This window comes from Tamandua tetradactyla, chromosome 9 (assembly GCF_023851605.1).
Source record: "Tamandua tetradactyla isolate mTamTet1 chromosome 9, mTamTet1.pri, whole genome shotgun sequence".
Taxonomy (NCBI): domain Eukaryota; kingdom Metazoa; phylum Chordata; class Mammalia; order Pilosa; family Myrmecophagidae; genus Tamandua; species Tamandua tetradactyla.
Window position 1 is genome coordinate 112,830,304 of NC_135335.1, and position 16,840 is coordinate 112,847,143.

General features: G+C 38.7%; 1 protein-coding gene across 1 annotated transcript in view; it reads right to left on the reverse strand.

Moving 5' to 3' along the window:
* Window positions 1-337: 337 nt before the first annotated feature.
* ADAMTS6 (ADAM metallopeptidase with thrombospondin type 1 motif 6) overlaps window positions 338-16,840 on the reverse strand; it is a 361,538-nt gene continuing 345,035 nt past the window's right edge. The window contains exons 23-24 of the mRNA XM_077117302.1: window positions 15,173-15,329; window positions 338-3,999 (exon numbers count right to left, since the gene is read on the reverse strand). Coding sequence (XP_076973417.1) covers window positions 3,890-3,999; window positions 15,173-15,329 — 267 coding nt within the window. The 3' untranslated portion in view covers window positions 338-3,889. The remainder of the gene's footprint in view (window positions 4,000-15,172; window positions 15,330-16,840) is intronic.

The window sequence follows — 16,840 nt, forward strand, 5'->3', positions numbered from 1 at the left end:
CAACCTGAATTCTTATCATGTATAAGACCGGGCGTGCGTTTACGGGGGTGGGGGGTGGGTGAATGAAAGCCACGTTCATTGGTGCTTGCCATCTCATTATATAATTAATGAATTGTCACTGAAAGTATTCAATTAGCTTAGCATGCAGAATGCTCACCTTCATATTAACTGCTGAATTTTTAAATTTTTTGGAGCTGCCTTTGCATATCATAACTTCAGCTCCACAAAAGACTGAGCCATTTGTTCATCTTTAGCTGTAGAGGAAATGTCTAACGGTGAAAAGTACCCCTGTCAGGTTCCTATGTTCCCTGCTGGATCTGTGTAGAAAATCCTTCAAATGTGAATACTTTTGATCAGCATCTTTCCCCTCAACCAAATATCTTGCATCCCCTTCTACATTACAGAATTTACATGGAGGGAAAAGGAAGAAGGGGGTGCTCTCAGAAAAAAAAAAAAGAGGTCCTAGCAGTTGACAGTGTGCGGTAGTAGCTGGCATGGATTTTCTTTCTAACCTCAGAATAGTTGGCTGGCGGCATCTCATCTGGGGATATAGCTCCACCAGACATATCTGAGGCCTGTGCGTTTAGATATAATGGAAGACCTCAGAAACAGATTCACTATTTAGAGAGGGTAACAAGGATGTGACAAGTTATTTCAATCCTGGATACTACCTGTCTAACTTGGACAACACAGCTGTAGTTAACTACGAGATAGAATCCCACTGCGCTTTTAATACCAGCGTTCCAGGGAACAGACAACTTCCATCTGAATCGTTCTTACGAGCTGAATTTTTATTTTTACTAAATTATCTATGTTAAAAAAAATCTGTGTCTGGTGTGGAATTTCACTCCATCAAGTGTTATAATGTCTTCTTCATTTTCATTACAAGCAGGAGAATGGATGTAGGACAAGTGTTAGGAAACATGGCAATAAATTAGAATATAATTTACAAAAGCAAAAAAAGTAACAGTGTACCACATTAATACTGAGTATAAAATAATAAGCAACAACTAATCACAATAATACAAAAGTAATTTCATTCTGTATTATCAAGAATACTTATGTGACATTCACTCAAAAAAAGTCTGTAATGAAATAGGCTGTTTGGGAGTCATACGTATCTTGAGGAGTTTTATTAGTTGTGTACATTTTACCTTTCCCTTTTTTTGTTAGGCCTTTACACCAGTGGTGGGTGCTGCTTCCAGCTGCGAGGTACCAGTTTCCTTGGGACTCCCTAAGTAGGTTTACTACTTGTGGTGGGGGTTGGGGCAGCCACGGTGGCTCAGGCCCAGTTGGTGACCCTACCGCTATCACGTAGGAACAGAGCATCACGCAGCCACATGGATGGCTAGAGTAGCAGCAGCATAGTCATGTGCTGTGGAGTATGATTTTTTTCCCCATTCAGGTCTAAATTCTAGCCTGATTTGAATATTTACATATTCCATTACAGTCTGTGCGTGGTTCCTTGAAAGGTAGTCTGATGTTGCTCCAGGGAGTTCTCTGTATCTTGAACTTGGTGCCTTTGCACATCCCAGAGGGACCACTGGCTACCCTCCTCTTCCAACACAGAGCATTGTGTGGTGCCCAGGAAGGTAAAAAGTAGCCTTTTGTTAGTAATGTAAGAAATCCTTTTTATATAGAAGCATGAGCTGATATTTATGCTGGTGCCCTAAAGATAATCAGATCCTGATAGCAAACCTATACCTAAAACATCACCAAAAAAATACCCTCTCTCCCTTCTTTCCTTCCAGCTTCCTCTATTTTATTCTATTTCACCAAGACACATTAGCACCAAATTATCTCTTCTTTGAAAAGAGCCAAGGGAATCCAGTGCTGGTCTGTGTTGCCTGTGGACTGCCCCCGCTGCCCTTCATGGAGTGACTGGAATGGCACTTGGGCTGTTTATAGGGGCTGTGCAGCGAGGGCCCCGCAAGGACACTCCCATACATCAATGGTTTTTCTGCTTGGAAAGCTCAGGGACATGAGCTGTGGTGCTGAGAGAAAGCAGGTAATGAGATATGGATGGACATGACTAAGCATGCAGAACAAGGTCCCATGCCAACTATCCAAAGCCAACATGGAAATTCAGGTTGGATTTTGGAGTCTAACAGTTTCTCTTTGCTGAAAAAACCCTAATCATTTACATTAGGCCATGGCTTATGTGACACATCTGGCACACAGTCTCAGAACGCTGATGGATTTGTCAAACATGCTCTGTAACTGCAAGTACTATCTTCACAAAGTAGCCGTTTGATGTGTGCATTAAGTGTTGGTATATACATGCACTTTTGCAGCAAAGGAGCCATGCTGGACATGAGGCACATTCAGCAAGTACCTGCTGCAAGCTACAAGGGTTCAAGTACAAAATATTAACATAAAAAAGTACCCTCTTTTTTTGCTTTTAATCTCTTTTGTTGAGTCTTTTGATGAGGAGGATGTGAAACCTGAGGATAGGGAAAACATGAGCTGGTTTTAATTTAGTTTCATTGAATTCTGGAATTTGATTTGCCCAACAAACTGGGTTTCACATTTGATTGCCATTCAGGGCAATCAATAAGAATTAATAAGAATTAAGAATCAATAATTAAGAATCAATAAGAATTATGAAATACTTGGGTTGGGTGACTATGGAAATTATGCTTTATGATCTCTAGTCTTCATGAGTTCTTTGGTTGTTATCCCTTGCCTACTTTAAAACTCACAGAAATAGCACATTTATGTGCAAGCACACTCATCTATCCACACACTCAAAAGCGCCCGCACACATGCATACTTGCTTTCATATAAATAAATGTCCTTCTACCATATCAAAGCAGGGACATCTGGAATCCATCATAATTGTCAGCAAATTGCAAAAGGGTCTGCCTGGTTGTTACCGAGACAGTCTATCTTTTGCATGGTATCATCTCAGTAAGCTCAACTTGTGCAACAATCCAATAAGGCAGAAGCTGTTCTGTGGCTGGTGAGAGTATAAACATAAGTGAGTCGGATTCTCTGAAATAAGAAGGGTGGCATCCTGTGTGATGGCAGCAGAGAGCCTGGTTCTTCAGGCTCTACCAGACCGCAGGTCTGGCTTCTGCATGAGACGGAAATGCTTTTTTCTTATAGTTTGAGTGGAAATATCAGCTTCCCTTGCACGATGGTAATTTGGCCACAGCAATGAATTTATAGAGTTGCACAGCTGCAGTACCTGATGCACTGCTTTATACTAAAGTCCCTTATTGTTCTTCAGTTTAATATAGTTTTATATATGGCTCACAGCAGTGTTCAGAACAGGGGAATTATTCCTAAAGAAATTAAGTGGAATGAAGAAAAATAATATAAACTTTCACCACTTTTGATTTATAATTGCTCCTTTAAATTACAGTTCAAAGCCTGTTTGATAATTTAAATTTGGTGCTGTTGTAGTGAGATAAAGTATAGTAAATATTTTTAAGCTATGACTTAAGATTTCTGAATCTTCTTTTACTTCCATCGTTGACCAAGTCATAACAGCTACATTTGAAACAGTTTTAAACACACATGGATTCAGTGTCATTGCTAAGTCCATAAAAAAAATTATCTTAATGGTCCAAGGAGGTAAACAGGCTATTGGATTTACTCGAAAGAACACAAACGTTCCACAGTAAGCAAGTCTCCCTGTGTTGTTTGGATCTCTCCAATTTGGCATCCCCTCCTAATACCGTGTCCAGAACTTTGGATCAATAAATCCCACTTCACAGAAGTTAAAATAACATTGAAATCCTGTCAGCTGGGGCTGACCAGTGGTTACGTTTTCCACAGGGTAATGCATCTGCAAGGACAGCGATCCTCGTCCTCGGGGTGGCTCTCTTTGATGGACGCATTTCCACGATGAAATGACAAGGCTCCTTCTCTGGCTTTCCGTGGGTCAGTGTCCTTGGCAGGTCTTACAACACATCTGTCTGAAGTATGCTCGACTGCAGAACTTGAACTTCAGCACCAGTGGGCAATAAGCCACTTTGTTCACATCTTTGCACTCTAACGATTGGGGGCAGAAAATGGAAAACAATTAGAGGCACAGAAGTACGTAAACAAGCTGATGAGCCTGGGTGCTCGGGAAGCCCCCCGCCTCCCGCCCCCTTGGGCCAATCCACCTTGGCTTTCATAGCCATGTGGCTTTTGTTTTTGTTGTTGAGCATCCCTGTCTGGTGCAGCCTACCAGAAACATTCTTTTGATATATTTTAACACAAACTGAAAAAAATATTTGCAAGGCTTTTCTCCCAGACTTTTATAAGCATGGTGCATGCCCACTGTGTCTTGAAAGAATTACCATTTATTGGGATAAGTGATCAGTTTAGACAGCTTGGAAACATGAGTCATTTTTCTTACTGCACTTTTATTACTTCTTTCTCAAGGGCTATTTTATTCAGCAGTGCAAGGTTATCCAAAATCAAACACGAGTTGCACTGCTTGATACCAAAGTACACACGCCTCAAGAGAATCTCTGCATCTGTGAGGCACTGGGATGGGACTGGGTGAATGAAAAGGATTGCTGACAGTGGCACAGATACAGCTACTACACTAGACAAAGAGGAAAGCTTTGAGGGGTTGGCCTCAAATGACAGCAGTCTGTGGGTTATGGAAACATGAAGAAATGTCTTTTTTTAATTTGGAAGTGAGACATGGCCTCCTTTTTTCCTATGCGTATTTTCTCCTCAGTGCTAGAATTGCCACAGTTCCTGCAGAAATGATTCTTTCGTCCATTTTCCCTTGAGGCTGATTGTAGAAGGTGGGATTGGGAGTCAGTGTAGAGATTTGATTTTCAATCCCCTCCCCACCCTCCATTGCTGATAATAGTATTTCTCTCCAATCCTCTGCTTACTTTTATCCTGGGATTTTTAAATACCTTGGAAAACTTTTGTCTCCCAGAATTAAAGTTCCACCCTCAGTTTTCCAGGTGGTTATACTGAGGCATCCTGGGTATAAATGGTTTAAATAATAAAGAATCAGTCAGAGTGCTGGGTAAAGTTCAGTGTAACAGACAGGTTTTTTTGTTTGCTTGCTTATTTGCTTGTTTTTTCCTGGTTGCAGAAACCCATGAAAGTTCTACAAGATCAAGTTTGTAATATGGTACATGAGCCTTATTATAAACATGGAAAATTAAGTGCAAAGAAATGGGAAAGTTTCCGGTTCTTATTATTGAAAGGCAGGGCAACAATTTTATTGATCTCATTAAAGAGTTTTTCAGTGAAAGACTTAAAATTTAAACATGAAAACATAAACTCTGCCGTCATCAAATTCCCTCACACAAGATTTGATTTACAAAGAGACTAGCAGTTAGAAATCTGAATTGAAACTTTCCACACAAGGATTCGCAATAAATTCAAATTTTGGCGGAAAGAAGGTAGGAGGGACATGAAAACGTCTTTAAACTTTGCACTAAAAGAAAAGAAAAAGGAAAAGAAATCCGATACTATTTGGTGGCTCAAGGTTGAATTTGAGGTGAAAAGATTTCCACATATTTTAATTTGGAAGTCACTTGATATTATTTTTTTCCTTTTCCTCTCTAACAAAACATGGTCAGCAAAAAGGCACCCCAAAAAGTTTAGGCCTAGAATATTTTTGTGGAAAAATAAGTTCTCATCACTGTCACCGAGAAGGGGGTATATTGTCAAGGTAATATACTTATTAAAATGAGGAGAAAAGCTAAGCATACATCTGCTAACTCAATGTCACTCGTCCTCAATTCCAAATCAGGTCTGACCTGGCAGCCAGTCAGCAAAAAATACTGCTCCACCACAGGGCTGGGTGGGAAATAAACTTTAGCTTGGCCTTCTTTGCCAAAATATAAAAATGATTTAGCTGATAATCAGATAGAAGAGGACTAGTTGTATTCCCTTTTAGTAGTGCAAGAAATAAAGTTAGAAGCCAGGCAGCCTGGGTGTAATCCTAGCTCTACCATTTACAAACTTTATGACTCTGAGCAAATTATTTAACCTCTGTGTGCCTGTTTCCTCCTCTGTTACACAGGAATGATTATGGTAACATATACACAAACATATGATACATATACGTGTACATGACCACATAAATCATCTAGAGCAGGGCGTGATGCAGAGTACTCAATAAATGTTAGTTACCGAGTTATTACTATCAATTATTATTCTCTCATCACCTGATGAGAGGAAGGAAGCAGTGGGTTGGACTCTGAGAGTCTCAATGAATATGCAGTACTTAGCTTACTACTAAGAAAATGCTACCCTAAAGTCACAAGTCAGCCTGAAGACAGAACACAGAAGGCTATTTCCTGAGTACAACCTTATTGTGAGATTCATTACTCCATTTTTAGAAGAGCTGCTAGACCAGAAAACTTCTGAGCTGAGCAAAATACGAGCAAATTCGCACATTTTTTGCTTATATTTAGACTTTGTAACATGACTAAATAATAGTCAATAAGTAATGAATAAAATAAAAGATTTATAAATTGCTTCACCTTCCATCTACCCATATGACTATTCAGACCATTACAAATATCCCTGCTCCTCAGGTGAGCTTTGGAAAGAAGACACCACACCCCTCACCTCCATACTCCCACCTTACCCTTCTCCTGCCCTCCACCAGCAGGCAGAGGCCCGAGCACAGCTGCCAGGGTGCCCTTGTCTGAGCTCCCCAATCCCCCTGTTAAGTTAGTTTCCAATTTGATTAAAAGAAGGAAATTGGTTACATCCTGGGAGCAGGATTAAAGTTAGGGAGGAGGGACTGAGTATGGAGTGGTCCCGTGACCTGCCTGCATTGGTAGCAAAATCCTATGGTTAGAGTGAAGTGATCTGCGGTCTGAGGGGCCTGGGTGGGAATTCTGGCTCTGACCCTTTTGAGTGTTTGTTTGATCTTTGCCAAATTACTTCACCCCTCTAAATCTCATTTGTAAAGTGGAGACCATAAAAACACTGGAGCTTATATGGGATGATACACATAAAGCACATACTGTGACACGTGGCACTTCAGTAAGCACTAAGTTTATTAACCATCATTATTACTACCTAAACATCTCTCTCTGAGAATAACCATTCTGCATTATTTCTCTGAGATCGCTGTCAAAATGAATACAGGTTCCCAGGATGGGTTACACATGTGCACACATAAGCAAGTTAACAGAAAGATATTAAGCAGAGAGCAGTTAAATTATGATGCGGACAGGAGTGGAGAGAAACCTGGGGAAGATTCAGGGTTTGGGGACTGCCAAGACTTAGGCTTGAATAAAGACATTTGGCCTTCATGGACCATAGGGGGGTCCCAAGAAGGAGAAGGGATCTGGAAGATCCAATTTCTGTACTTTAGTTTTGCCCTTACTTAGGACCTACCTTGACTAAAGAATTAATTCATTACACCTTTAGATTGATGAAAATCTATTTGCCAAGCCAATCATGACTGTCTCTCTTTTTCTCAGTCTTTAGTTCCACAAGGACTTAATTTAGTAACGAAACCATTAAAATTGTAATTTTCTAAGTGTGCCCATGTACCAGGAGGTTTATATATATACCAGGTTTTATATATTGATCCTTCTAAGTATATAAAAATATTAGCTTTTTATAGATAGTAAAGCTGAAGCTTAAAGAGATGCCCAAATCCATCAAGGCGGGGTCAAAAGCCACAGTTGTATGGCTCCAAAGCCTCTTCACATCGACAGCATTCTTGACACCTAAATGCAAAACGGTTTCTGCCTGTCTGTGACTCTCTATTTTTGACTGAATCTACTATGATGAGTCAGTTTTTGAGACACTGCAGTCAGGTTTTTTGTTTTGGGTGAACTTGCTCTGCCACCTTAGAGAAGGAGGAAAAAGTTTTTTTTTAAAAAAAGTTTTATGTCACAGGCTTTAGGAATAGTCTGAATTATCCCTTCCTACTTTTTCTTCAATTATCTCTTCCTCTTCAAATTTTGTAAAAATAAATTAGTTAAAATGTAATTTTAGACATAAGAAGAATTTTCAAAGCCCCATTATTCTTTTTTACTGTAATCTTAAAAATCTCAGTACCAGTTTTAACTTATATTAGTGCATTCAGGCTGTCAGTCTCACTGGGGAAAGGATTGATTTGTTGAGCTCTTGATTCAGCTTATTGACATTATGCTGACATAGTCGAGAGGCCTAGATTATAGAATTTAACACTTCAGTATTCTGTATTATCCTCAAAACCCACTGAAAATATGAGATACTTAGTCTTTTCATTCCCACCCTTGAGCCAATACACAGTACAGTTACTTATGTGATGAAATCGCTCTGGAAAAGTTGCAAGTAAATTAAATCACATTTTCTCATTGAAATAAAAAAGAATAGCAGCAATGCTCTGTCTTAATTTCTGACTGATCTTCAGTTGGTATTGATTTATAGTCAGTCTTTGAGATATCCAAAAATTAAAGGTTTCTCTATACCCAAGTAGAATATAAATAAACAACTATACTAGGGGATTTACTTAAAGGAATCCTTTAGTTTAGGAAGAATCTTTGCGTAATATAATCACCCTGCAACCAATTTGTTTTGAAGGTTTGGTCTTTCTCATTGTGATTGCTTCATGCAGGTATATTTATATCTGGTGCACTTTAAGTGATGGAATCTGAGCCAACAAGATCAAGGATTAAAAACGAAAGAGACTACTTTTCTCTGCTACTTTCATCACGTATCAGCTAAGTACTCTCCTGGGAGAACAGTGATAAGACAATCTTTCTACCTTTATTCTTGCCAGGCTTATTGGAAAAGTGAGAAGTCTTCATTGTGTTGTTCCAGAAATTACTGTGTGGATCTAACACAAAACTTCACCCATTGTGTGGGTAAAATTGCCCTTCACCCAGGGCCAGAGACTTCTGATGTGAATGACAATTTATGGACTATTTCCAAATTCTCCCCATGGAGACTTAGGAATAATCAAGGGCAGAAAGTCAGACTTCAGGTCTTGTGATGTGGACTCGACCCATTATTAGAATCTGAAGTAACTTGCCAGGCATGCTGGAGTGGGTCTAGTTGGTAATCTGGGTTTTGGTAGAGTTGAATGATAAAATCACACAAGTTTTTTCATAGGTAACACATGAATCTACTTATCATTGATCATCCAATGGGCTTTCCCCCAGATGCTTTACATTAATCTTTCAAAACCCTGACCTGAAAGACATGATTTCAAAATACACTGAATGGAGGGTTATGAATTTAGGATGCAGCTGGATTCAGATTCAGTATGACTCTGAATGCTTGACTTGGTCCAAGGTGTATAAGACCAGCTCCTCAAATACAACATTCTTGTATTCATTTCATAAGCTCCTGTAAAGCCTGCCTACTTATATCACTGAAGTGAGTTGGGATACACAGGAACTGATCTTTTCATGACCAGCTTGGACCAATCAGCACCTCTCTTTGGAGAATGCTTGCCTTCTGCCTGTGAGCTCTTTATGATTTTCAGAGGAAGAACACAGTAAAAAGTTATGAATCAAACACTTAAGAGTCCATCTTTTGGATTTAAAAAATACAAACAGCTGTACCTCTGTCAAACTGCCCGAGGAGATGCAGAGCCTGATGAGAAGCAAGATGGCAAGGCTGGGCATGTGCATGTACAGCGTGGGAGATGGGAGTGGGGAATATATACTCAATGTACCTGTTCTGATAAAATGGTACTTGAGCCATTGACATTTTGCATATTCAAGTTGGAAAAGTATGAAATAAGTTTCAGTTGAGAACTTGACATCATTCATTGCAATGGGAACAGACCACCAGCTTCTTTTTGCCCTGGAAGCAAGGTAGTATCAGTGATGGAAATTTATTCTGATTTCATCATACCATGGTGATTTCATCATTTCATCATTCCTTTCTCTTTGCTTTCTCCATTTGTTTTCATCTAGTTTTATTCCTTGGGTAGCACCTATATTCAACCTTGAGGTGCTATGATCCTAACCCAAATCCAGACTTTTCTCCAAGCCAGACAGACAGGAATGTAAACCTGAATGCTAAGGTGGGTTATGAGCTTTTTGAATGGCAAAGAAAAAACTGGTCTTTCTCATTTCCTTGAAATCAAGTCTTCTATAACCCTCATTTCTTTCTTTGACTTTAATACAGCAGAGGTCATGTTTAAATCACAATTCAGTAGCTACTTTGTTTTGGGGATCTTGTATGAGTTTTCTAGAACTGCCCAGGCTTACTCAGAGCTGTTTACTTAGGCAAGATGGAGACCCAGCAAAGTCACCATTAGACAGCCTAGGACAGTAAACCAATGTATACCAACCACACCTTTCCTATGTTGGTCACCAGATCATGGCACACCATAAAGCATTACTTGGAAGCAATAAATATTAGATGACAGAGAGCCCTGTGTTACTGAGAAGCTGAAAAACTCACCATATAAACTATAAGTGCACTTGAAACTGCATGAACGATGAATAAAATTGGACAGAATTTCAGGTGACCTTGAGTAAGCTAGTTCCAGCTGGTATATATGCTTTAAAAATTAGTTTGAATGGTATTTCAAATGCAGTGGTATCCAATATGTCTATACTTCATGCTCAGCAGCAACATGGCATTACCATCATCAGTGGCAGTCTGTCAAGATCACGCCTATAATGTTTTAATTCTTCACTGAAGGCCTTCAGGAATATAAAACTACAGTAGATGTTGAACATGGCAAATTACAGCTCCCTTATTCATACTCCTATTTCCCTCTTGCCCTTTATTTTAATTTCTTGATGCCATACTTCTGATTTTCTTTTTCTTTACTACCCTTCGTCGCCCTAACTTCCCTCCATTTATTCACTCTCTCATCATAGTATATTGTTATTTTTACTTTATTCAAATTCCATTACTTTACTATACCATTTGGGGACTAATCTTTTAAATTTCTCTATAGATGCCTACACCCCTTGTCACGATTATGATATCTAGTTACCTAAATCATCGTCTCTATTCTGAAGTCTTAGAATAACTTTGTAACTCTCCTCCCACACAAGGTTGCTCTCCCTCTATCTCTTTAAAATCCTGCATAGTGAGCATGTCACTCCCACTTTATCTTCACTTGTTCCCCATAACCCATAGATAGAATCCAAACTTCCTTCTACTGCATACAGGATCCTCCAAACAAGCTCTTGTGTCTCTCTTTGCAGCCTCACGTCCACTGCTTGTTCACCCACTAACCCACTGCTGCCACACTCAACTTCCTCCATGGCTCCCCATGCACTTCCTCTGCCAGGAATGCCCCATATCTCAATTGACTTCTTGGCAAACTGCTTCATATCCTCCAGCGATGAGCTTAAGCTTGCCTTCTCCATGACACTTCTGCTGACTACCCCCTCCTCCATGCACTCATGGTAGCTTCTTTCTACCTCTGTTATGTCACTGTTCACAGTGTGGGAAATATTTGCTTGCATGTTGCCATTCCTACTAAGCTGTGCTCTCGTTGAGGACAGGGATCTTGTTGTATTCCTTGTATAGACTAATGCTTGGCACATACAGGTATGTTTACTAAGTAAATAAACTTATGGTTGGATGAATGGAGCATGTACTTTAAAAACCATCACCTTCAGGGGTGGATAGAAGGACTGATATGTGACAAAGACCTTTCAATAAACATTAATGAGAGAATAGATGGTGAGCATTCACCATAACATTTTTTAAATTTTGCTTTATGTTTGAACTTTTCATGATAAAGTGTTGAGGTGGGGGAATCTCAAGATTCTATCAGTGGCCATTTTATGTATAGGGACCCCACTGAAAGACCATATTTTAGGTTCCAAGAGATATCTCTGATCCTACCCTGTCCTGAAGTAGAGCTGAAATATCCATCAGTGGTCTCGCATTAAGAGGCAAAGGAACCTGATTCTGCTAAGGAAAAAGGGCTCTTCTTCTACTTTCTTGTATTATCCAGAAGCTGCCCCTTCCCGACCTGCTTGATTTTCTTCCCAATCTTCCCTTAGTAGGAAACATTATTTTTCTTTCTGATCTCATTCCAACAAGCCAAATCAGGTCATCCAACACCACTTTCATGCAACAGCTTCTTGTCCTTTGAAATCCATGTTATCTGCCTATTCCACAACGTTATGGATAACAATTTATAACACAGCTTCCCTGCTTTATTCACTTTTCCCAGGGTTTCTTTACCAACGACGCGTTAATACTGGCTCACTGACCACTGTCTATGAAGTCTGCCTTGACCCCGTGGTTAAAATCACTGGTCCTTCTGAGCAGCTTTAGCACCTGTAACCTGTATAAACTGCTCCACATAACACATTCCACTTTGTTTTTGTTTTAAAAGTATTTTCCCTGTAAGACTATGAACTTGTAAATGTACTTGAACTTTTCATAAAGCAATGCAGAGGTTGGCCACACCAAGCACTCAATAATTAGCTGCTGATTAAATGAACAAATGGTTTCAGGTGTTTAAAAGCATTCAATATATACTATTGGGAAGCTAAAGAGAACACAAAACAAGTTATGACAGACATGCTGTTTATACTTTAAATTTAATTTTGAAAGAGTGATTCTTTTTCTTTTAAATGAATCAAGAGCTTCAGGGAATAATAATTCTAAGATTGGTCATACTTTGCAGGATTAATTATTTCCCCAAATCTCCCTCCTGTTTTGAAAAGACTAAAAATATTGTCTTAACTGTTTACTTCATATTACTATTGGTAAAAAGTGATTTTTCCAGGCAGGTGAAATCACCAAGATGCATTCTCCAAATAATCCAAGAAACCTTAGAGTAATACCTATCCATTTTAAGGAAATTTCTTTTAGACAGAAATAGGTAGAATAGCAAATGATCTTCTACCCACTCTGAAAATAATATTGCATCTTCAGCTGTGAAGGCCAAGTATAATAATTGTGCTGCTTTAAAACTGCTATGTCCCACAGAAAAGCCATGTTCTGTTAATCCAATCTTGTGGGGGCAGACCTGTTGTTGGGTGCGACCTTTTGATTAGATTGTTTCCACAGAGATGTGACCTACCAGTTGTGGGTGGGATCTTTTGATTAAACTGTTTTGATGGAGATGTAACTTGCTCAATTTAAGGGGGGGTCTTAATCCTTTTACTGAAGGCTTGTATGAAGAGAATAAAAAGCAGAAAACATAGAGAGAGTTCAGAGCTGGCACGGACAGCAGAGAGATGAAACTAAGACACAGATGTTTGGAGATGCTAAGAGATGAAACCAGAATTTGCCCCAAAGAAGCTTAATGAGGACTTACAGACACTTAGAGAGAAAACCACTGGAATCAGAAGTTGAAATCAATTAGCCTGGAGCAAGGGCCAGCTGACACCAGCCATGTGCTTTCCTAGCTGACAGAGGTGTCCCGACTACCAGCGGCCTTTCTTTGGAGTCCAGGTATCACCCTGTTGATGCCTTAATTTGGATATTTTCATTGCCTAATAACTGTAAATTTGTAACCCAATAAATCCTCTTTGTAAAAGCCAACCCATTTCTGATATATTGCATTTTGGCAGCTTTGGCAAGCTGAAACAATAATTATCCAGTATAGAGAAGCTTTTGAAGAAATTACTAAAACAGCCTATAATGGCACTATAAACATAATTTTAACACACATGCATATGGGCATGTCAAAAAGCCAGCTTTTTCACAAAGACTAAGGTTCAACCTATTGCATTACACTGACAGCCAGGTCACACGTGCCTACTTCATAACCAACAGCTTTGTTTTCATGTCGAAATACCTTGTTTTGAAAGAGTGAATTAACAATAGCACTTAAATATAGCTGAAATTGACATGCCTTTGGGCTCTGCCAAACCTGGGTTCAAATTCTGACTCCATCATTCCTAGTCTTGTAACTTAGGCAAGTTATTAACCCTCTCTGTATCTCAGTTTCCTCATCAGTAATACCTACTCTCAGAGGGTTGTTGTTAGGATTACATAAAAGTACATTTATAAATATATGTATTTTTGTATATGAGATATATAAAGTATAAGACAATATATTCAACATAGGATAATGAACTTGATTTTTGTTTTTTTTGTGATTTTGGATGAATGTAGGATAAGGCTGTGGTTCTGTGAAACATTAAATTATACCTACAATAAGTACATGGGATTGAAAATCATGTAAAAATCAGACAACTTGCAAAGATGAAAGGTTTTCTACATTCTGAATTACAAGATGATTGCTATTCCTATGCAAATACTTTAAAATAGTTAATATTCTTTTTAAAAACTCTCTTAAACTGGATATTCCTGGGCAAAAGAAATAGGTATCTTTTTAATAGGTTTATGAGTATATAAATTTCATTTGGAAAATATTAACAAATTATATAGTCATATATTCATGATAGTTCCTCATTTTTGTTTTATCTTTTAAGCAGAACACTATAATTGGATTCTTACATAATGCAAATTCATGGCCATGGATATGGTTCAGTGCCTGTCTTTGATCATGCCTCTATTCTTATATGAGAGGGCAGTCTGAACTTCCTGACTATGCCATATTTGTTTCTCCCTCTCCCATAGTTTCTGTCATAGTGCCTTTGCCACAGTGGGCATTCAAACAATGTCAATGAATCAATAAAGCACCCTATGTAAATAAGGGAAAAGAAAATTCACAATTTTGGCTATAATCCACTGTTAATAGAGGATCTCATGCTACACAGGAAAAAGAAGGTGAAATTTCAGAGTCCAAAGACCTTTGTCCTTCTTTATAAACAGCCACACAATAATCTTTTTTCACTTTTCTACAGTGAAAAAATTAGCATTTGACAACAGGTAGTTTCAAACATATGCTTTTGTTATATGTGTAACTAGCATGAAGTTTATCTTCATGATCCATTGTCACATGCAAAAAGAAACTGAGGTTTTCCATTTTAAGAGGGATTCATTAGAAACCATCCCTATAGTTCTAGGACAAGTCAAACATAGAACACTAGGCTGGATGTGACTTTAGAGATTATCCACTCCAAACTGTCATTTTATAGATAAGTAAATTTAAACCCAGAGAGGTTATGTAACTTAATAAGGTCATACAGTTAGTTAAAGAGTCCAGGAAAAAGCTTATGTTACCTGATTGCCGGCCCAATACCCTTCCCTCTCCACCACAGAGTTTTCATCAATGTTCTATACAAACTATAATACCATGGGGATGATTTAGGAGTTTCCTTAAACCCTAGTAAGCAGTAGGGTGTGTGATTACAGACCACACTTGTGTTTGTATCCCCAGGTCCCTTCTCCATGACAAACTCACCTTCAGTATTGGAAACAGGGGTATTGTCACATTTGCTTTCACACTGCTGCATCGATGGAGGCCGAACAGTTTCTGGACAGTCACCAGAAGCCTGTCCAGTGTAGGAGAGACACTGCACTGTCCTCATTTGCTGCCCAAGGCCACACTGAGCAGAACACTAAATCCAAACACCCAGGGAGAAACAAAATACTGATATAATTTTCAGGAGGTAAAAAGATACTGTGTCAAACACTACACGTATTAGTTTTTAAAATCCATATGTGGTTCATCGTATAGAATTGTGTGATTAAGTCATTCCACCATAGAACAGGATTGGAAATTTAGGCTCATGTTCATGTGATTCCTCTAGAAAATGGAAGCAATTAATTCCGAGAAGACAATACATGGGGATTTCTTGAGTCACCACTCCAATAATCTAAGCAGGGCTTGTGAACTCTAGCAGGAGTGTAATGAGAAAATCCTCATAATGAAGCAGAATAGTCAGAAATTGTAGGGCTGGGAGATCACTGTTGCTCCCTATCTATTAAGGGCTTATCAGCAAATAAGCGTGGAGTGCTCTAAATCTGATCGAAACACTAGTTCAATGAACAGCCATGACTGCTGTGGGACCTGCAGATGGAGCCAGTTTAAACAAACAGCCTAAACAAGTTCCTCGTTTTTCCAATGTACTGTCAGCCACACAAACTCGAGAAGCAGGTCCGTTGTTAGGCATTAGCCTGTCTCCCTCTCTTTTTCCATCAGTTTGGGGATTCGGACCTGCAGTTACTGTCTGAGTGGCTTAGTTTCAGTGGGACCAATCAGCTGTCCAGGATGAATCATGGAACTGAGACTATTCTCTGGGTGTGCCACCCAGAAAGCCTGTGAGGCTTGGGCCAAAGGAATGAGGAGCTGACAGGTGCTCAGGTTGGGGGGGTGATGATGTTTACAAGCTTTGTTAGACATTTTTACAAGACTTGTTGGGTTTGCTAAAAAAAAAAAAAATTCTCAGAGCACTCTAGGACTTGCAAGGATATTCTTAAAGACACTAAGTTATTTTAAATCTCTAATATAGAATGCCAAATGAATGCACACTAAAAATTATTAAAGCATCTTTGAAGATGTAATTTCATTGGTTATTTTCAATTTTAGGAATTAGATTGAAAATGCAGGTGGGAAGAAAAGGACTTAAATAATCTCAAATTGACTGCAAATTTGGTGAAATCAGTAACATGTAAAAACTTTCATCTGATGTTTGTATAACAGTGCATCAAAACGAAGAATGCACAAGTAAGGAAATGCCTACCTGATTTAAAATAAAAATCCTGAGAGCACATGTATACTGATTCTTTAATATCATAATACTAATTATGTATTATGAAATTGTCACTTTTACAGTGAAACACATTTTGACACATTTGTATTTGGCTTGAACAGTTTGTAAACTAAACTAAGTATTGCTATAGAAAAGTAAAACATTAATTATTTTATTATCATACTTCTTTAGTTTTTCCACAGGGCTGAGCACAGAGCAGGCATATTTGTTTACCTTAATGGGACTACAAACCTTTGCCTTCTCCCAAATGAAACAAAAGAGATATGTAGATATTGCTGGACTTCAGCAGTACTAAATTTTGGTAAAATTTTGTAAATACGTCTATGAAATGCCATTTTTAATAAGTAATGATCAGG